Genomic DNA, 21096 nt, shown 5'->3' with positions numbered 1-21096 from the left:
GACCTGTCCAGCCCTGTTTCTCTGTGTATCCTGATATCCTGGAGCTGTAGGAGTTAGCAACATAATTTAATTTCCCCAGTTCCTCATCAGAGACTAAGCCATGAGAGGCCCAGGGTCAGGGCAGGAAAGCACATGGGTTCTGGAGCCTCAGCCTCTGCCACCTCTTAGAGGTGATGAGATGAGATGGTTGGTGGGGCCGGGGCCCGGATGGGAGTGGGGAGTAGGAGGCTGATTAAAGGGGTCTCCCGCGAGTCCTGAGGATGGAAGCTCAGGGACGTGGATGATCCTGTTTTGTGAGAGGGCCTGGCCCCTCCCTGGAGCCAGTGGCGAAGCAGACCTGGTCAGAGAGGAATGTGGAGATAAGTGCGGTGCTGGCCCAGCAGTCAGCAAGGCTGTGGGCGCCTTTGCTGTCTTCACCCCCACCACCCCCCTTTTCTGGCTGAAACCAGGATAGAGACCCAAAATTGGCTGTCCAGCCCCCAGCCCTGCTCCCCCTTTCAGGCCCCTTTGGGAACCACAAAAATTTGGGACCTGGTGTCCTGGCAATGTGATGAACGCATGCACAGCTCTGGTATCTGTTTTAAATTATCCATTAAAATAAGTACAGTCCTGGAAAAAAAAATAAGTACAGTTCTGGGGTTGGTGGGCTGGGCTGGGCTGGGCTGAGGACTAGAAAGGGACCAAAGCTGGGAGGAACCTCAGGCAGGCTCTTTTTCCGACTGCTGGGGTCCAAAGGAAGGGGATGGGGTGGGCAGTACTTGGGTCCTATTCTTGACCTTCTCTGGGGCCTCGGGGTTGTTCTTTGGGTCTACGATCCAATGGTTGATTTCAAAGGGAGATTAAACTGGGGCAGAAAATAGGAAAAGAATAACCCCAAACTCTGGTCCCCACCCTGAATTTGAGGGTGTAAAAGGAACTCAGGATCCAGAACTTTGTGGCAGCTCTCTCTCCAACCACCCCAGGGAACCCAGGCATATTTCCCCACCCCACCCTGGCATACTGAGATGTGGCTTTGAATGGACTGCCCACTCATGGAGGTGGGGGGTGGGGGAGTAGGGGTGACTCACTATTACTATGGGGAGGAAAAGGGGGGCCAGTGGTGGAAGAGTGAGTCACCCTCATGGGCACCAGCCTCAACCTCCCCCCACTTTCCTGGATCTGCCTGCCTGGCGCCCTCCCTTGCTTTGTGCCTACTGCCCCTCTTCCCCCTGCCCTTTGCCCACCCAGCCTCACCCCTTGGCTCTGCCCGTTTCCCCCTCTAAGGCCAAAGGCAGTGGGGGCAAGCTTTCAGCTTGGATCGCTGAGCAGGTAGAGACCTAGAGACGAGCTTCAGGGAAGCCCCAGGCACGTGGGGGTGCCTGAGGGAGGGTGGGGCCCTACCCCGGGCCGTCGTCTCCCCTGCTCACCCCTCCCTCTCCCACCCCTGTGGGTTAGCGACGGCCCCTTTAAGAGAGTGGCCCCTCCTCCCATTCCCTAGACCTATTAGAGCCTTTGCCCGGGAGCCGGTGACTCAGAGTGTTCGCGGGAGCTCCGCATCCACACCGGCCAACCCAGATCCCGAGGTCTGACAGCGCCCGGCCCAGATCCACAAGCCTGCCAGGAGCCAGCCGAGAGCCAGCCGGCCGGCGCGCTCCTACCCCAGCAGTCTCTGTCCTTCGGCCTGAGCCCCGCGTCCTTCCCGGGACCTCTGCCCCTCGGGCAGTGCTGCCACCCTGCCGGCCATGGAGACCCCGTCCCAGCGGCGCGCCACCCGCAGCGGGGCGCAGGCCAGCTCCACCCCGCTGTCACCCACCCGCATCACCCGGCTGCAGGAGAAGGAGGACCTACAGGAGCTCAATGACCGCTTGGCTGTCTACATCGACCGTGTGCGCTCGCTGGAAACGGAGAATGCAGGTCTGCGCCTTCGCATCACTGAGTCTGAGGAGGTGGTCAGCCGCGAGGTGTCTGGCATAAAGGCCGCCTACGAAGCCGAGCTGGGGGATGCCCGCAAGACCCTCGACTCGGTGGCCAAGGAGCGCGCCCGCCTGCAGCTGGAGCTGAGCAAAGTGCGAGAGGAGTTCAAGGAGCTCAAGGCACGGTGAGTGCCCCAGGTGGCGGCGTGGGGCCGGGAGGAGCAGCGAGGGCAGGTGGACTGCCGCCCCTGCCTGGGCTCCAGGCCGTTGATAACTTTGCCGTATAGTTTCCTCCCTCCCGGAACTGCCCCCAGCGAGTGCCTGGCAGTGCCAAGGGAAATTGTCAAGACAGGACTGAGAAGGGAGAGGTCTCTGGGAGAGGGTTGGGTATATAAGGAATGGCGGGGTTCATCAGGGCCAAGTAGGAGCTGGTGGCAGGCCCGCATTCTGTCAGGGTGGGATTTGCCAGTCATTTGGGGCCTGAGAGAGGGCCTTGAGCAAAGCCGAACTGGCCTTGCCAGGTCTACGACATCTAGGCGCCCAAGACACTTAGGAGTGGGTGAAAGGGTCCTGTTGGAACTTTCTTGGCAGCCTTGGCACCGTGCCAACTTTGCCCAGCCTGTCTCTGAAGACATGACTCCCACTAAAACAGAGCTCCTAGGCTGGGAGATGTCCAGTGGTGCCAGAGAGAGGTCACCAAAGCCGGGTGACCCCCTTTTCCCCCTGCAGGGGCACAGCGATGGCCCCCACTGCACAACCCTTTCCCGGGCTCCTGTTAAGAGTTTTGAAGTGCTCCTTTACTCCCTGCATGTCTGGGACTTCCCCTGGCCTCTGACAGGCCCACCGATCAGCTCTAGGAGAGCCGCTCCCCCGCAGCTCCCACAGCCCTTGGCCTGCTTGGCCCAGGAATGCAAGGGAGGGAGGGAGACGGAGGGCAGAGGCTCCCGGCTCAGGAAGTTGTGTTCTGTATGCCCAGGTCTGTACCTCCCCTTCCCCACCTCCCCACCCTCACCCTCTGCCTAGTCCCTCCCTGCCTCCCTTCTTGGGGTGAGCCACTTTCATTTTCCCGGCCAAGCCTAGCAGCCTCTGCTCTGGCCGGCCCTCTCAGCCACTGGGACTTTTTTTTTGTTATTGTTCTTTGCCTTATTAAACTCCTGGAATACTGTGACATTTTTGAAATCCAGCCGTTGGAAGACTCAGGCCCCTCCTACCTTACCCATCCCTGCCCCACCCTACCGCACCCTACTTGTCTCCTCCCTCTTTTCTAAAAAGGCCTTTGGAGCTGGGAAGTTTAGGCCCTCTTCAGCTCCCCAAGGATTTGTTTTCTGAGAAGACCTCAGCCAGAGAGCACTAAGCTGCTTGGAGACCCCTGGCTGAGGCTGTAGTGGTTGGTCTTCTCTTCTTCCCCTTTGCGTCTTCTTCTCCAGGCTCATGCTCTTCTCAGAAGCGCTGTGAATTTGCTACTCTTTATACCCCTTCGCTAGCCCCCAGCCCCTGGCATGGTGAGTGTGGCAGATGTATCATCCCCTAGTGAAGAGTAGATGGAAATGGTGTGGGCAGGCAGGTGACTCTCCCCCCCCCCCACCCCCCGCACCCCCAAGCCCAGGCTTGCCGGGTGTCAGTTCCCTGATCAGACCAGGGATCCAAAACCAGGAATCCTAACCATTAGGCCACCAGGGAACTCAGAGAGACTATTTCTGTTGAAAGGGATCATTCCTGTCATTGTCCACTAGTGATATGAATAACTTAGTTAACAGGGCAGACAAGAGGCAAGCTAGGGGAGTCCCAGAGAATTAGTCTTCTAAACTAGCTTACCCAGCTACCGAACTACTACCTTGCGGGTCCCTGCCAAGGGCATTCTTAGCAGGTCTTTTTCTGGGGAAGGTGTTGATCAGGGAACAGAACCAGTGGAGTCTATGGTCTCTCGCTAACCCAGCCACGCCAGTCTGTCTCTGCCTCCTGATGCAGCTGTCCCGGTCTGGGACACCAGGCGGGTGTGCGCGCACGTGGGACAGGGCCGGGGGTGGTGTGTGTACTTGTTATATTTAGCTGCCTGCCTCTCCTCTCCCCCACTGATCCTGGCTGGGGGTGCTGGGCTTCCGGAAGAGGGGGGGTGGTTTTGCACACCTGGATCCTAGGCTGATAGGAGGCTGGGCGGAGACAAAGAGGGCTCAGTTGAGGTTTCTGTCCCCTTCTATCTCCCCAGTGGGAGGAGCAAGGATTTGTTGCTCCCTTTCGTGTCTGCTTTGCTCAGGGTGAGGTGAAGAACGCCATGAAGAATTTGGGAGAGGAAGAAAGGCATTGTCCTAACTCCTCCCACTAAAGCCTAGAGAGAAGGTGTTGTCTGGTTTAATATTTAATTAGAGCTCAGAGTTCAGGGCCAGGCTTTGGGTTGGGATGCAGAGCTGTCTGTAAGGTTTTGTGGCGATTCCTGGCCCAGCCTGGGTACCTTGACCACACCCAGGGCTTTGGGGCCCCCTCTCATCAGGCTGGGTTACAGGCTCCAAGCAGAAACACTGCTCCTGCCCACAAACACAGACTCACATCCTTTATTCTGGAGCCCAGGGGTTTTGAACACCTACTCGCGGGAAGAGAGAGGAGGTTAAAAGCATCAGAGAAGGCTGGCCTGGGGTCGAAGCTTGGAGCTAGGCCCCATCCCAGGCAGGACAGCTGGGTGGATGAGTCAGATACTGCCCCCCTCCCTCCCACCCCAGTGGCTTTGCAAGAGACAGGGTGGAGGCAGCAGATGTCTTAAAGGGAGGGGTGGGGGCCTGAGTGCCTGCATCCCTGCTCGCCGCTCCCCACTGCATCCTGGGATCCTTTTCTGCCTTCTTCCTTAGGTGGTGGTCTGGAACCAGGGCTCCTGACAGACCGTGTACACAAGTAATTCTAGAGCAGAGTCCAGAGTTGTAGGCTTGGGCTGCGGGTTGGTGCCAGGGTCTGCGTCTTCCCAAACGGAACTGGTAGAGGAAGGCTGAGTCAGAAGTGGGGAGATCCCAGACCCACAAAGCAGAAGCATCCCTTTCCCCCGAACAAGGCCTTGGGTGCCCGACAACTTCCTGAATTGCCCGCCTTACATGATGGCCTCAGTCAGGACACGGAGGGACCTGCAGGCCCAGGTTCTTCCAAGCTCTCATCAGGATAAGAACAGGGAAAACCAGAGAGGTGCGAAGGCTTGTCCCGTGTCACACAGCCAATGAATGACAGGCCTGGACTTGAGCACATGTCTTTTGACTCTCATCTGAGTGCTCCTACCATTAAACCTTGGGCTTCCCAGGTGGCGCTAGTGGTAAAGGATTTGCCTGCCAATGTGGGAGACATAAGAGATGCCAGTTCGATTCCTGGGTCGGGAAGATCCCCTGGAGGAGGGCATGGCAACCCACTCCAGTATTCTTGCCTGGAGAATCCCCATGGACAGAGGAGCCTGGGGGCTATAGTCCATAAGGCTGCACAGAGTTGGACACAACAGAAGTGACTTAGCGTGCACACACACACACCATTAAAGCTCACTTCTCTAGCTTCAGGGACAGGTTGGAGGATGTGGAAGGAGGGTTGGGGTGACTTAAGTGCACCCCTGCACTCAGGAGATTCTGCTCTGAGGCCAGTGTTGTCTTAATGTTCTGCTGTCCTGCAGGGCCTGTTATCACTCGATCAATAGCCTTTGCCACAGCCCATACCTGGAAAGACCCAGGACCCTTCCAGGCCATGAATCATGAGCTGTGAGAGGCTGGTAACTCCTGTCTTGAGACCGTCTTGGGACTTGTCATAGGAATTGCCTGCCTGGATGTGTAAGAAAGTGTGCCCTTTGGGGATAAGGATAGCGGGGATGGAGGCCTTTGAGGATGCTGAGCGTGCTCCTGTTGTCATTTCTCCACGCTACCCCTCACCCTGAAGTCCACATTCTTATTCAAATGAAAAGAAGAAAGTAGAATTAACCCCAGGGGCTGAGCTGGAAATACTTGAGAAGCCCAAGAGAAACAAGAAAGACTGTAATTCCTGCTAGGGTCCCGACGACGGCCCTCCCTCGGTTGATGCCCCGTCCCTGGCACATCCCCTGGCCTCCAGGGATCTGAGGCTTACTCTTGCACGGAATGAGCCCATTGTCTGCACTCCCAGGCCCACTCCCAGTGATTCAGTAGCTCAGTGTCAGGGCTGAAGGCAGGGACAGCTGGGGGGGACAACTGGGAGGAGATGGCTTTACCTACCCACTGTGCCCCCTCCTTCCCTGTGCTCCTCCCCCCACCCCCCAGTCTCCCTCCTCCCCAGCCCCTGACCACCTTTAGCAGCTTCAGCAGCCAGGACCAGGTCTGGCCCAGAGGTCCAGGGCAGTTCATTCCATTCTTACCTCCCTGGCCCCTCGAACCCCCACTCCTGAACTGAAGATGGCACAGGCTAAGCTCTCATGTTCTTGGAGATGGCGGGGAAAGAGGTTCTGTGGGGGAGGCTGCAGGTTCTCCTGTCTCTTAACAAAAGGCAAGGTGATCTACCAACAAACTGATGGTAGCGTGCGGCAGCGAAAATACCCCTGGCCCTCGGGGTCCGCAGTTCCAGGCTTAGCCCTGCCTCTAAACTGCTCTGTGACCTTGAAGAAATCACCCTCCACCTCTGGATTTCCCTAGCTGTAAAAGAAAGGGGTTAGGGCAGAAGATCTCCAGAGATGCCTCCAGTTCCAAAGTAGTACCATGACCCACAAAGTGAGAAAACAGTTCTCTAAAATACCAAGCTATGCATATAAAAATCAGGCATAATTAATGTGAAAATAGTTAATAGCCAATGCTATTCTCAACAGAAATATTGCCCACAAGCTGTGGAATTAAAAGTACTAACACCCTCCTCTCTTTTCCCAAGAAAGTTTGTTACAAACAGGTAATTATTATGACATTACACTCTTGGCTTAGGCTTTGTTTTTATTACTATTAGGAAAGGACACTGTATTTTGAGCATACCTCCCTTGAGGCTGTACCATGCAGGAGAGTCCCGAGGACCTGTGCTGGAGAAGAAGCAGAGGCTCTGGGGCAGGCAGGCAGGCCCATTACCTTAGTGCTGGCCGGGATTAGACAGCATGGGCCGGAATCAGAGGGAGGTGCAGGGTGACCTTGAACTGCCCACCTTCTGCTCTTCCTGCCCCCATTGAGGCTGGGCTGTGAGGAGGTCTTGTCCCTTAACACTCAAGGAAGGGGATAGTTTGGGAAGGAGGTAGGGCAGAGTAGGGGGCCACACTCCCCTGTCCTTTTGTGAGGAAGCCTGAATCCTGCCTATTGAAACCAGGAATAATTCTGGCCGAAATCCCAGGCCCAGCAGAGGAGCTGAGTCACGGTAGAGGGCAGAGTAGAGAGTGGATGGGAGACCCTGAATTGTCCAGGCAGAGAAAGAAAGACTGAGGGACGGCCTTTTTTGAAAACTACTTTTCTGAGTGGCAGGAAGAAGGAGGAGGATCTGAATCAGATGGGGGGCAGATGGAGGGGGAACAATACAGGAATCCCTTTCGGGACTGGCTCAGGGAAGTAAGAGACCCTTGATTTCCAGGAGCGCAGTCCCTGGCAGTTCAGAGGGGAATGTTTGGGATTGCCAAGGCACCCCCCCTTCCTCCTCCCGAAGCTCTGATGACGCTGCCACCCTCTGCCGGCTGGGAGACAGCGTTGCATCTTCCAAGGCTGGAGCTGGAATGCAGCGGGACCAGAACTCCTAGGTCCTCCCCAACTTCCTTTCTCCATCTTGGGGTGCGGCTCCCACCTTCCTCCTGCTGTTGTCAGGGTTAATAACTGTGAGCCACCGGATGGAAGGTTAATACATCCCAAGAAGGGACAACTGAATCGCTTTCTTGTAGGGATGTCGGCCAGTAGCCTTCTCCCTCCCACACCCAGGACCTCCTACTTCTTCCTAGACCATCCTTCTCCCCTCCATGCCCTGACTTCTTTTGGTCTGTTCCAGGCCTTGGCCTGCATTTTTATGACAACACAGGAATGATTTCTGGAGAGACAGGCCAGGAAGAAGGAAAGTGGAGTTTGGCAGGAGGGAGCGGTTAGTCAGGAAGCCCGCCGCCTGTTGTCCAGGACCCTAGTGCACCGGCCTCGGACTGCAGGCCTCTCCGGCTGCTGCACAATGCCACGTTGATACACCCAGCAGCTGTGACTCAGGCCTGGCCCTGCGCCAGGCCCAGCGCCTCTGCTGGAGTTGCGTCTGAACATGTCAACAGGCCTCCTGTCCCCCTTCTCAGCGCCAGCCAGTTCCCCCATCCCAACCCTCCCTTTGCTTGGAATTAAGACCTGGCTTTGTCTGGGGTGAGGACAGCTGGGAGCCTAGCAGCTCTGGAAGGGGATCCGAGGGCCCTTGGACCCCAAGCATATGTGGTGGATGTCACGCCCAAGGGAGGCGTGCGGAAGCAGAGCCGTGCCTGCTGTGGGTGCACGTGCCGGGGTGGGAGGGGTGGGGGCGGGGATCCATACTGGGATCCTCCCGTGTACTTTCCAGGTGTGAAACATTCAGACCTTCCACAGGGTGGCATGTGGGGAAGGTTCAAGGGGCTTCTCAGTCCCTAGAACACCTGCCCCTCTCAGTTGATCTCCTTAAGGTCTCCTTTCCAGAGAGGGCTGGGGCCTTGAAAGCCAAAATGCGGAACCAAATCTCCCCACCCTTCCACATCCTGCCCATACCTGAGAGTGATGGCAGACCCACAGACCAGCCTAGAAACCCAGCAGTGGTTCCTCCTGGGAGAGGGAACTGCGGAACCTCATGGCTCCACACACAGCTGCGGCGCAGCTGATGTTTGAGGGCTCTTTCACTAGGTATCTGTGTCATCACTTGGGTACTAGGGTGACTCCTGGCCATTGAGCAGAAGCCCAAGTGTCTCCCGGACACTCTTCCTGGGGGTTTACTGCCTACTTTCTGCGAGCCCTGCACGCATCGTGCCATTTTCTGAGCCTGTCTCCATCTGCTCTGAGTGTCCTCAGGTGACCGGGAGGGCAGGGTTTTAGGGTCTGAGCTTACTCTTCTGCAGGCCTCGGTTTCCCCACCTGTAAAAGGGCAGGAATTGTTCCAGAAGGAGGTTCCCCCTTAGACACCTTGAACATATGAATCTTCTGGCCTCAGGGCATTTGGGGACATACAGAAAAAGCCGCGAGACACACTTATAACTGGAAAGAGAATAAACCGGCAGGTAAAACAACAGCTGAGCGGACTTGGAAAAGGAGAGAGAGGTGTGGCTGGGTCTGGAGGCGCAGGGCTCAAACGAAGGAGGCAGGTGAGGGTTTGGATAGGTGGAGGGAGGGAAGAATACACTGAAGTGGGAGGGGTTGCTGGAACAAAAGGAGGGGTGATAGGAACGTGGGGGCCCGGCGTGGGGTGGCCACAGGAGAGACCCCGTCACCCGGCAGGGAGTCAGCCTGGGAGGGTCTAGACGTCTGGGAGGAGAGGGGAGGGCTGGGACTCACTGCTGGACACCCAGCCCTGCTTTGCCCTGCCCAGCCACAGGGGGCTCCCTTTTTAGTGAGGCAGGAAACGCCAGGGACTCGGGATCTCGATGCTCCTGCCTCCCCTCCCCCCTCTTCTCCGCCCGTCGCCCGTCGATGGGGAACTCCGAGGGCTGGTGAGCCTGGGGCGTGGTCAGCGAGGGGACTGGGGCGGGTCTGAGGGCTCCCTGGCCGGCTGGCCAGGCTCTTCCACTGCCCCTGTGGCCATCTGCCCCGCCCACTGATTATTTTTAGCCCCAGCCGGCTGTCTCTGCTCGCCTCGTGTTCCTCAGCCCAGCGGAGGAAATGGGGGCCTTTCCCTCGGGGCCTAGCAAGTTGCTCCCAGCAACCCGGCCCAAACAGGCCTGTGGCCGCCCTGGCTTCCATATCTGGCATCTGAGCTGGGCTGAGGAGGCTGACTCAGCCGGCAGGTCCGCGCCTGGCGCGGTGCCCACGCAGCCCCTTTGCTGCGCCAGGCGCCTTGCTTCCCCCCACCCCCACCCCCGCCCAAGAAGCCCCTAAAGTCCTGCCCTGCAGTGGCCCTGAAGCCCGGCTCCCCTATCCCTCCAGCCTCTGCCTAATAGCACCCCAGCCTGGGAGCTCTCAGCTCTCGTGTGTGTGTCGGCCTTATCCTTTTCCTCTCTGCTCTCCTGCCCTGCCCCACCCGACTTTTCCCGCCTTCTGCAATCAGATTTGCCAGCCATGGGAAGAGTTCAGAAACAGGATGCCCAGCCCTTCTTGTATCAGGAGCCCACTGGGACGAACCCACTCCAGTGCTGGAGGAGCCTGGCGGATGGGAGGGAGAGAGTGGGCTCCCCGTGGCGTGGCACGGGGGCCTGGGCAGGACGTGGGTACAGCCAGGGTCTCCCGTGTGAGCACTAGAGGATTTCCTGACACCTGCCCGGGTATTGTCTGCTGGAGGATGAGTCACCTGTGGAGCCCCTGGGTCCCACCCTTCCCAGCTCCCCTTGCCTGCCCTACCCTGTTCTTCCTGCCAGCCCACTGTGGGGCAGCATGTGCCCAACTTTCCCATTGCTGGCCCCCAGTGGACTGGGGCACAGGCAGCACCGCTCCTTGGGCTGAACGCCTGGCCAGTGTCTGCTTGGGATCCCTGTTAGGGCTGGGGACCCCGACTAAGGAAGCAATGTCAGTTGGAGCTAGTGGACAGGCAAGACTGAGGAGGAGGTTCGGGAGGCGCTGGCTTCTGCACCCCACCCCCAGCCGTCTCTTGCGGGGTGCGTGTGGCTCCTGGCCACAGGGCTCCTGAGGTCTGAGTCATAAGCCCATGGGTGATAGCGGCTGCTTCCCCACAGAGGGGAGCTCCCGGAAAATGACTGAGAAAACCACAAAGGCTCTTCCTTGCTTACCTCTCTGCTCAAGTGGCTTCCCTCATCTGCAGAGTGTATCTCGGTCCTTTCATTGCAACTCTTTAAAGTGCTAATCAGAGTCTCCAGAAGGGGAAGGAAAATCGCCCCCTTAATTTCTTTGGAGACCATTAGCAGGGCAGGGGGAGCCATCCGGCACCCATTCACACCTCTGCTCCCAGACTTGCTGCAGGATCCTGGAGGCGCCCTGGGCAGAGTTCTCTGAGTCTGTTTCCTCCGACACCTAGGACTAGCACCTGTCTCAGTGGGGAAGCTGTGGCAATTCAGTTAATACAGTTTTTAGAGCAAAGAATCGGACACCACTTGGTGGCTGAACAACAGCCATAACGTGTACACAGTCAGCTCTGTTTGCTGTCATTATATGATTACCAGTATTAGTCCTATTAGTATTAATATGGGTATTACTACCACCCCACCTTTGGGAGCGTCCTAACTGGAGAGGTTAGATTGAAGGACAAAATCCTGCAGTTGTCAGGCTGTGAGCCCCCGAGGGCAGGGACCATGCAGCTACATTTTCCTGTGTCAGTGTCTGCCTGGCACTCTCACAGGGAAGGTATTTCCAAGGAGAACTTCTGAAGTTTCTCCTCTGGGTCTGAGGAGGCCATGGGGGCGGGACTAGGGAAGAGACACCCTCGAGACGTCTTCTGAGAGCGTCACTGTGCTCTGTCCTGCTGCTCCCAGCTCAGGCTGGCTGGATCGGGAGCCCTGTATCCTGCTGGCTCGGTTCTCTCTCGACCTGTGGCTGAGGAGGAGGAGGAGCAGGGGGAGGATTCCTGATCAGCAGCCAGAATTGACTGTGACTCCGCCTGGGTCCCCAGAGCTGCATGCTGTGTTTGACACGGGGTCACTCACCTTCCTCCTCTGTGCCTCAGTTTCCTCATCTGTAAAAGGAGGGGGTTAAGCGGAACCTATGCAAAGCTCCTCCCAGTTCTCTTAAGTTCTGAGAGCCTCCCAGCCGTTAGCCTGCAGGGCAGGGAGGCCTGTTCTGGGAAGTCCCTGCCAGCCCTGGAGTCAGCCCAAGGAGCTCGGAATCTTTGTCTGCCGTGTCGCTTCACTTTACCAGCGGTTTTTCTTCTTCTTCTTTCCTCCCCCTGCAGCTGCCTCAGCTTCGGAAAAGTTCTGAAGTCATGGAAAGTTGGGGCTGTGCTCCCAGCCAGGGGATAGGCCGGATGGCAGCCAAAACCTGAGCGGGGTTTTGACTTTATTTTTAGCTTTTCTGGCTAAGACGGAGGAGGGGAGAGCTCCTTCAGGTCTGGAAGGGCCTCTTTTCACAGGAGACAGACACTCTTGCTCTAAACAGCTTGTTCTGAAATGTGGCCAGAGGCCTGGACAGAGCAAGGCTGGGGGGGCTCCCCCGAGATCTTCACGTCCTTCCCCTGCCTGTCTGGGTGGCACTCTGTCCCCCTTGCAGTGGAGCCCAGTTGGAGGGGAGGTGACTCCTGATTGAAGACTTCTAAGCTAACGGCAGAAGCACACTACCCCAGTCTTGGGCCCTCCGTCCAGAGCTTCTCCTGCTGGGCCTTCTTCATCCTTCTTCACACTGAATTGCTGGGGCTCCTGGAGCTGAGGGCTTGGTGGCAGGAGAAAAATGTTGGCGGGGCCACTTCTCTGCTTTTCAGGATAGATTTCTTTCTCCCCCTGCCCACATTTGCTTTTCGTTTTTTCCATCTGCCCAAGTGGGTTCATGCTTGAAGTCTGCTGAGTCGCAGATGGCAGCTAGGACTAGACCCCTGGGCTCTTTCCTTCCACTCCCTGGGTCTAGTGCTTTCTCTCACCACACATCGGTGAAGGGATCATTCCAACTGGGAAGTTCTTGCATTCTCCAGAGGTCTTTAAGAAAATAGGATCCCTCTATTTCTCCAGGTCACTATCCAGCAGAAATAATCAGGGGCCCGGAAAGGGAAGGGAGGTGGCAGAGGCCACCCCCTGTTTGAACTGGTTCTAGGTAAAGCTTTACCCAGTTTGAGGAGTGTGGAGGTTCAAGGCTGGAGCCCAGATGGACCTGGAGGCCTGGGGTCACATCTGGAACCAGATGCTGGGCTTGTGGTCGATAGGTTGGGCTCAGCATTCTCAGGCTCTGATGAGGCCGAGAGAGAGGGAAGCCTGGAACCCTTGTGCTCTGCCCCATCAGGGGACCCAGACTGGGCCTGAGAAAGGGAAAGGTCAACACAATGCCTGCTCGTCTTCATTCCAGGTCTGCCTGAGCTTTGACCAAACTTTCCCTCCCAGCAGTCCCTGGTGTGTGAAGGGACTAGGGCAGGTGACTGACACTTTCAGCACTCAAACTGATAAGCGTCAGGGACACTCAGACCCCAGGGCTAGGAGCCTGGCTGTCTGGATCCCTGCAGAGGAGGAGGCTGGGCTGAATGGAAGGTGGGTGGAGGCAGGGGGAGAAGGTTAAGGCCCTATGTGAGAAGGGGCAGGAGACAAAGGTGGTTCTGTCTCTTTGGGAAGGAATGGGAGGGGAGAGAGGGAAAAGCATTCAGCTCATGGGATTGAGCTTTGCCCTTGGCCCCAGGCACGTTCCTGAGCACTGAGTCATGGGAAGGGTGGAGAAGCAGGAAAGGGGTTTTGGGGGCCTTGGGAGAAGTGGGAGTCCAGCCCCAGAGGCGGGCAGACGCAAACAAACCAGAGCCAATGATGCCCTCTCCTGGCAGCTTGGGGGATAGCAGAACCAGGTCCTGCCGCTGACCTCCCAGGACCGGACTTCTCACTCTCCCTGGGAGACCTAACTCTGTCTAGGAACGCAGACTCCTCCTCTTAAAGCCACTTTTCTCTGGCTTCTTCAGCAATTCCAAGAAGGAGGGAGACCTGATGGCCGCCCAGGCCCGGCTCAAGGACCTGGAGGCTCTGCTCAACTCCAAGGAAGCCGCACTGAGCACTGCTCTCAGTGAGAAGCGCACGCTGGAGGGCGAGCTGCATGACCTGCGGGGGCAAGCGGCCAAGGTGAGGCCCACCCGAGACCCACCCAAACGCAGGCACCCTGCTCCCCGCCCAAACGCACACTGACTGCTCCCTCCAGGCATTCTCAGGAGGCGCCTGTCCCTCCGCATCAGAGCCATTCCTGTGTCCTAGCATTGCTGCATCCATCCAGACCACCGTGCTTCCTCCTTTGCTCCCCATGGTGTCTAGCACCATGAATTTAAAAGAATCCACAGACCGTTTCCATCTGACTTTGAAATGAATTGTGCCTGGCCCTGGATCCCTCCCGTTTGGCCTTGCTATAGACAGCCGTGACCTCTCTGGAAGATCAGAGAAGAGTGTAGACTGTCCACAGAGCCCTAGTTGGGAGCTGATGGCTGACCATATATGGACGTATGGTTCTAATGTATACGATGGTCTTTACTTTCAAACACTTTGCTCTCGATTCCAGCTTCTAGTCTCATGGTATAAGCTAGGGAACAGAATCAAAGAAGCAGGCTTGTTCCCAGTCTCACCGCCACATCTGCTCAGAGTAAGGTCAGGACTAGAGTCAGCCACCAAGCCTCTGTCCAGGGCGCTCTTCCCTGCTAGGCCTTGCCACCAGAGTACGCTGTGGAGAGACCAGGAGAAACCAGCAGTTTGGCCAGAAAATCAAGGCTGGGCCATTCTGCTCCCAGGCCCTGCCCCCAGCCCTTCCCAGCTGCACCGCCCAGCTTGTGCTTTCTAAGATGAAGATCTAGGAAAGATGCACCCCTACTCAGGCTTCAGAGGATCTTTTCGTGGCAGTAAGGGTGCGATCCATGGATCCATGGCCCAGCCCCTGCCTTCCAGTCCAGACACCTCTGCTGTCACTCTCCCCCCAGGGCCCCATCCTTCGGCTTCAGCAGTACTGAGCCTTCCGCAGTGCACGTGTGTGCTTTCGTACCTCTACGCCCTTGCACTTGCTCCTGTCTGCCCACTCGCCTGTCCTTCAGATCTCAGACTCTGGAGGCCTTCCTACAAGCCCCCCACTACCACCCCAGGCACACTTTGGTCCCTTCCCTCGTGTTCCTTCTGTACTCTGGGCATATTTCCGTGGCTGTAGCAAAATACAGCTATGTAGAGAAGAGGCACTCTATATTTTCATTAGCACAGCAACTATCCAAGGTCATTACTGTGAAGTAGATGCGTCATCACCTCTGTGGGCATCCAAGGCTCTTGCTCCCTTAGGCCTGTTTCTCCACATACAAAGGGAGGTGCTGGACATGACCCCCCTTCTCAGCTTCCTTCCAGCTCTGGTGTCCTATGACCCCTCTCCCTGACCTCTGTCCCCTTCCTCTCAGCTCGAGGCAGCCCTGGGTGAGGCCAAGAAGCAACTTCAGGATGAAATGCTGCGACGAGTGGATGCTGAGAACCGGCTGCAAACCCTGAAGGAAGAGCTGGACTTCCAGAAGAACATCTACAGCGAGGTGGGAACTGTGCCCTGCAGACCGGAGGACTGGGGCTGGGTGGTGAAAGATGTCAGAGCTGGGCTGGGGTATCAGCTGTGTGCAGAGCTCCCCGGCCAGGCTGGCTTGTACTAGTGATGGGGAGTCGGGGTGAGGGCTGGGGGGAGTGGTGGCCAGCCCCCAGGTTAAAGCGGAGCTCACAGTGACTTTGTTCAGTGTTAGGATTGGGCTGGGAGCTCAGCCACTTGGGCCTCATCCTCAAAGGACTAGTTCTGATTTTGGTCTCTGGGTCCACCCCTTCCAGGAGCTCCGTGAGACCAAACGCCGCCACGAGACGCGCCTGGTGGAGATTGACAATGGGAAGCAGCGAGAGTTTGAGAGCCGGCTGGCGGATGCCCTGCAGGAGCTGCGGGCCCAGCATGAGGACCAGGTGGAGCAGTACAAGAAGGAACTGGAGAAGACCTATTCGGCCAAGGTGCTCATTCTCCTGGGGTTCCCATGCTGCCTCTGTCCCCAGCAGCCCTCTCCGCTGCCCTCCCTGAGATGTCCTGTGGGAGATCAGGTGGACGGGGCCCCAGATTGCTCCAGACCTCGGGCTGCAGCAGCAACGTCCTTCTCGGGTCCCTGCCTCCTTCCTGGTTGGTCCCTGCAGCCCTAACCCTGTGCCCTCCCTCCCAGCTGGATAATGCCAGACAGTCAGCGGAGAGGAATAGCAACCTGGTGGGGGCCGCCCACGAGGAGCTGCAGCAGTCCCGCATCCGCATCGACAGCCTCTCGGCCCAGCTCAGCCAGCTCCAGAAGCAGGTGCTGCCCCGCCTCCCCCCCACTCCCACCGCCCCTCCCCCCCACCGCCCCTCCCCTCCCCACAGGGCGGGCGCAGAACATGCCCCCAGGAGCATGGACTGAGTAAGAAGCCTGGGATTTGGAGCCACGTGACCTGTTTGCTGGTCCAGGACTACCTCTTATCTCTTGATATTTACCTGCTTGACCTTCACTTCTCAGAGCCTAGGTTTTCCCATTTGAATATGGAGATCATTCCTGTCCTCCCTAACTCTTTGATCTGCCACAAAACTCAGTGTGAGGTGTTAAAAGTGGGAAAAAAAAAAGAGTGAAAGTGTTAGTCGCTCAGTCATGTTTGACTCTGTGTGACCCCACAGATTGTAGCCTGCCAGGCTCCTCTGTCCATGGGCTTTCCCCAGCAAGAATACTGGAGAATGGGTAGCCATTCCCTTCTCCAGGGGATCTTCCCGACCCAGGGACTGATCCGGAGTCTCCTGCATTGCAGGCATAGTGAGGTGTTAACAGCATCAATATTGTCGCTGGCTGTGCCATTTGTGGCAGAGGAAATAGGTTCTAGCCTCAAGTTAAGAGATTTCAGTTGGATGTTGAGAAGGACTCCGCAGTCGCCAGCCAGCCACAGCCACATTAGAGCCCATGAAAGGCTCTGATGGGAACCTGAAGACAGGGGGGTGGGAGGGTGTGTGCCCCGGGAGGGGGTTGCCCCACCCCTATCCCTTACCTCTCCATACTCGGGGACCTCGAGAGCTCACCAGACCCCCATTCCCCCTCAACCAGCTGGCAGCTAAGGAAGCGAAGCTGCGGGACCTGGAGGACTCGCTGGCCCGTGAGCGTGACACCAGCCGGCGGCTGCTGGCAGACAAGGAGCGGGAGATGGCGGAAATGCGGGCAAGGATGCAACAGCAGCTGGACGAGTACCAGGAGCTGCTGGACATCAAGCTGGCCCTGGACATGGAGATCCACGCCTACCGCAAGCTCCTGGAGGGCGAGGAGGAGAGGTGGGCTCCGGGGGCGGCAGAGGGAGGCCCCTTCCTCCTGCCTGCCCGCCACCCGCCTTGACGAGACCCCCTCACCCCCTGCCTCCCCCTCCACAGGCTCCGCCTGTCCCCCAGCCCGACCTCGCAGCGCAGCCGAGGCCGGGCCTCCTCCCACTCGTCCCAGACCCAGAGTGGGAGCAGCGTCACCAAAAAGCGCAAGCTGGAGTCCACCGAGAGCCGGAGCAGCTTCTCCCAGCACGCTCGCACCAGCGGGCGCGTGGCTGTGGAGGAGGTGGACGAGGAAGGCAAGTTCGTGCGCCTGCGCAACAAGTCCAACGAGGTAGGCCTCCCAGGTCGGCTTAGGGAGACGACCTGGACGGTGAAGGGGTGGAGTTTGCGGGGAGGGTGGTTCCTCACATCAGACCAGGGCAAGTGTGGGTATCTCCTCCACACTCCGGTTCCAGTCCCGGCCCCGGGACTCATCAGTGCAGTGAGACCTTCTTGGGCAATGTATTTAACCTCTCCTAGCATTGTCATCTGCAGAACAGGCATGAGCAATAGTCCCTAACTTTTGAGTTCTTGGGAAGATGGAAGGACTGAGTAGGTCTGGTACAGCCTAAGTGCCCCTAGATGTAGCTGTTGTTTATCCTTGAAGGGGGAGAGCTGTGAGGGGAGGAAGAGAAGGTGATAAACCCTCTAAGAGCCTGAAGGAGCCTCTCTCACCTGCCCCTTCCCTCTCGGGCAGGACCAGTCCATGGGCAACTGGCAGATCAAGCGCCAGAATGGAGATGACCCCCTGCTGACCTACCGCTTCCCACCAAAGTTCACTCTGAAGGCTGGGCAGGTGGTGACGGTGAGTGGCTGGGTGTTTGGGATGGCCTCGGGTGGGGATGGGCTGGCCTGAGGCTGGGTGTGCTGGAGCGTGAGTGCCCTTCTCTAATGAATTCTCCGTCCCCCAGATCTGGGCTGCAGGAGCTGGGGCCACCCACAGCCCCCCTACCGACCTGGTGTGGAAGGCGCAGAACACCTGGGGCTGCGGAAACAGCCTGCGCACAGCTCTCATCAACTCCACTGGGGAAGTGAGTGTGCTGCAGGCTGGCCTCTCACTGGACAAGGCTTCCCCGGCGGCCAGAGTCAGAGGCAGCTGCCCCCACGCCAATTCAGGGCCGCTTTCTCCCAGGGCCCAAACTCTCCACCCAGAGATAGCTCCCCTAGCAGCAGGAGGGGTGGGGGTTAGACAGTGAGCATGGTTAAGGGCAGATCATGCTCCTATCCAGAGACCTGGACAGCACGCCCCTGGAGTAGAAACAAGTGTCTTACCTCCAGCGCCCTGGAGGACAGAGCAAGTGGCAGCCTGGACAGGGGGCAGAGCGCGAGCAGGCTCCTGGAGGTCACTGGGGTGGGTATGCTGCACACCCTTTCTCCGACCCGCAGCCCCTAACCCTCGGCCTTGTCCTGTGTCCGCGGCAGGAGGTGGCCATGCGCAAGCTGGTGCGCTCAGTGACCGTGGTCGAGGACGACGACGATGAGGATGGAGACGATCTGCTCCATCACCACCACGTGAGTGGCAGCCGCCGCTGAGGCCCAGCCCACGCCAGGGCACCCAGCCCGGCCTGGGAACACCCTCTCCCTGGCCTCCCCCTGCCAAAAAATCTTTTCATTAAAGAACATTTTGGAACTTCACTCGCTGCCCTGGCTTTTCTTCTCTCTCCTCCCTATACCTTGAACAGGGAACCCAGGTGTCTGGGTACCCTACTCTGGTAAGGAAGGGAGTGGGAACTTCTGATGCCACGGAGTCTTCCCATGGGAGCGGTGGACAAGAGTCCAGATTTATCCCCCGGGGCGGGGAAGGGAGGACAGACGTGGGGCGCGCAGCCCTGCCTCTCTCCGCCCACACTTCTCTCGCATGCATCTCCTTTCTTGTCTCCTCCCCATCCTGGTCACGTGCATGGCCTCTCATTTTCCCCATTTTTCCCGGGAGAAGGGTCTCTCGCACCTTCCCTCCCAGTTAATTTTGCATGCCTGCCGCTCTACAAGCTTGCTGACTCTCTCTCCTTTCCCTCTGAAGCTTAGAGTAGCTAAGACAAGAGTCAAAGCCTGGCTCCCGTTCCCTGCCTGTCCCCAAGTCTTCCTGACCCTTCCTCCTGTCATGTCCTTCCCTTCCCCTCTTCCCAGCCCAGGCTCCCCACCCCAAGCCCTATACCACCTACCAGTTAGGTTACTTAAGCGCAGAAGCCCACCTTTCTGCCTGGACCCTGCCGGAGCGCGGAGCCTGGGTGTTGGGCCTGAGCGGTCAGTCCCAGACTCGCCGTCCGGCCTGAGCCTTGTCTCCCTCCTCAGGGCTCCCACGCAGGCAGCAGCTCGGGGGACCCCGCCGAGTACAACCTGCGCTCGCGCACAGTGCTGTGCGGGACTTGCGGGCAGCCCGCAGACAAGGCGCCTGCCAGCGGCTCGGGAGCCCAGGTGGGCGGATCCATCTCCTCTGGCTCCTCCGCCTCCAGTGTTACAGTCACTCGCAGCTACCGAAGTGTGGGGGGCAGTGGGGGTGGCAGCTTCGGGGACAGCCTGGTCACCCGCTCCTACCTCCTGGGCAACTCCAGACCCCGAACCCAGGTGAGTCGGCCCTCTGTCTCCAACCCCCGGCGGGCAGAGGACCCTAGTCCTCCAGGGTTAGGGCCAGGCTGCCCTGTGGGAGGGAGAGCCTTCTCTTCCGCAGCCCGGGGGAGTGGGAGCCTCCTCCCCAAGCCCAAGATCCTAGAGAGCGGCTGCTGCTCCTGCGTCCTGCCCCTCCTGTCTGAGCCCCAGATTGGAGGGCAGGGGCGGGGCTGGGTTAAGAGGGGAAGGGAGGGTTCGGCCAAGCACTGCCACTCACACTGCTTCCCTCTCTCCTCTCTTTTAGAGCCCCCAGAACTGCAGCATCATGTAACCTGGGACCTGCCAGGCAGGGGTGGGGGTGGAGGCCCATGCTTCTTCCTCACCTCATGCCCACCCCTGCCCTGCGCCTCACGGGAAGGGGTTCGAAGCCAAAGAAAAATACCCCTGTATTTTTTCTTCTATGTTTTGTTTTTTGTTTTTCTAAGAGAAGTTATTTTCTACAGTGGTTTTATACCGAAGGAAAAACATAAGCCAAAAAAACCCCCGCGCATCTCTCTCAATTCCCCCCTTTTCTCCCTGCTTCCGAGAAACTCCGTATCTGCCTTAAAACCAAAGAGGGAGCTGAGGAGAGGGGATGCTTTTACAAAGCCTCGTTTCTGCTTTTCTGCCCTGCCCGCCACCCCCATCCCGGGGACCCCGTGACATGGTGCCTGAGAGGCAGGTGTGGAGTCTGCTCCGCCAGCCTCCAAGGGAGGAGGGCTGAGCCTCGCCCCTGGGCCGGCCCCCATCTTTCCACTACCCCTGGCAGAGGCTCCTCCGCCTGCCCGCCCCGCCCCTCCTCTCCCCAGCCCCGGGGTGGCTCGATTCTCCCAGGTCCCAGCTGCGTTTGCTTCTTCTGTATGTTATTTAGACAAGAGATGGGAATGAGGCGGGTGGTAGAAGGAGGTAGAATAAGGGTTAGTCTGAGCCTGCCTTCACCTAGCTTTAGAGCCAGGGGTGGGCTCTGCCCAGTCACTGGAGGTCGATCAAGGTCACGTGGGTGTAGGGGAGGAGGGAGAGGGAGGCCTACTAGGAAAGGGGAGAGCCTGCTGGGGCCCCACCGAAGGGGAGGAAGGGGAGGAGGTGTGGAGGGCTTGCAGCAGTGGGTTTCGGCAAACACTAAGGAGCCCCTTGCCTCCCGTTTCCCATCTGCACCACTTCTCTCCTCCCTGAATCAATACACTAGTTGTTTCTATCCCTGGCTGCCGTGGTGTCTTTGTTGGTGGGTGTCCTTGTGTATTTTCTGAGGGTCCCATACACATCTCACTCGGTCACCTGCATCCTCACGCCGCCCAGCCTCCCCCTTGCTCTAGGGAGACAAAGACCGCAGAGCTTCAGGTGCACAGCTGGGCACCCAGCAGTGGCTGCTGGGGAGACGCTCTGACGTGAGCATTGCCCACCCAGTGCAGGGCTGTCTCCGTGAGTCCCGCAGAGAGGCAGAGCCTGAGGGCAGGCATTTCCTTCTTGACTTCCTTCAACCAGCCAGCACTTAGCGAGAACCTTCTTTGTGCTAGACCCTGAGCTCAGCATGAATACCAAGACACATGATGATACAGACCCAGTCTGAGGAAGGGTGACCTCTCAGGACCCGGGGCAAGGACAGATGGGGAGGA

At 58.1% G+C, this 21096-nt stretch overlaps 1 protein-coding gene across 4 annotated transcripts; it reads left to right on the top strand.

Moving 5' to 3' along the window:
- Nucleotides 1-1536: 1536 nt before the first annotated feature.
- On the top strand, nucleotides 1537-20483 carry LMNA (lamin A/C). 4 transcript variants are annotated; one of them, XM_068965574.1, is made up of 12 exons: nucleotides 1537-2077; nucleotides 13515-13671; nucleotides 14970-15095; nucleotides 15379-15549; nucleotides 15753-15878; nucleotides 16650-16870; nucleotides 16967-17189; nucleotides 17595-17702; nucleotides 17809-17928; nucleotides 18320-18409; nucleotides 19190-19312; nucleotides 19749-20483. In XM_068965574.1, the coding sequence occupies exons 1-12, from the start codon at nucleotides 1722-1724 to the stop codon at nucleotides 19773-19775; spliced, it is 1848 nt and encodes a 615-aa protein (XP_068821675.1). In that variant the 5' UTR covers nucleotides 1537-1721; the 3' UTR covers nucleotides 19776-20483. The 4 variants fall into 4 exon arrangements, with proteins under 4 accessions (XP_068821675.1, XP_068821673.1, XP_068821674.1 ...); XM_068965572.1 differs by having other exon boundaries at nucleotides 19190-19462; XM_068965575.1 differs by lacking the exon at nucleotides 1537-2077 and adding an exon at nucleotides 9458-9477 and having other exon boundaries at nucleotides 19190-19462.
- Nucleotides 20484-21096: the final 613 nt, after the last annotated feature.

The sequence above is a fragment of the Capricornis sumatraensis genome, chromosome 2 (genome assembly GCF_032405125.1).
Source record: "Capricornis sumatraensis isolate serow.1 chromosome 2, serow.2, whole genome shotgun sequence".
Lineage (NCBI taxonomy): Eukaryota > Metazoa > Chordata > Mammalia > Artiodactyla > Bovidae > Capricornis > Capricornis sumatraensis.
The sequence above is the reverse complement of the archived record's forward strand: the minus strand, read 5'-3'. Positions and strand labels throughout refer to the sequence as shown.

What these genes read in the sequence shown, in the direction of transcription:
- LMNA (XM_068965572.1), top strand. Translation starts at nt 1,722, where the DNA reads ATGGAGACCCCGTCCCAGCGGCGCGCCACCCGCAGCGGGGCGCAGGCC. An exon ending in AGAAGAACATCTACAGCGAG is followed by an intron (nt 15,096 to 15,378) that starts GTGGGAACTGTG and finishes CACCCCTTCCAG; the next exon opens with GAGCTCCGTGAGACCAAACG. An exon ending in TCATCAACTCCACTGGGGAA is followed by an intron (nt 17,929 to 18,319) that starts GTGAGTGTGCTG and finishes TGTCCGCGGCAG; the next exon opens with GAGGTGGCCATGCGCAAGCT.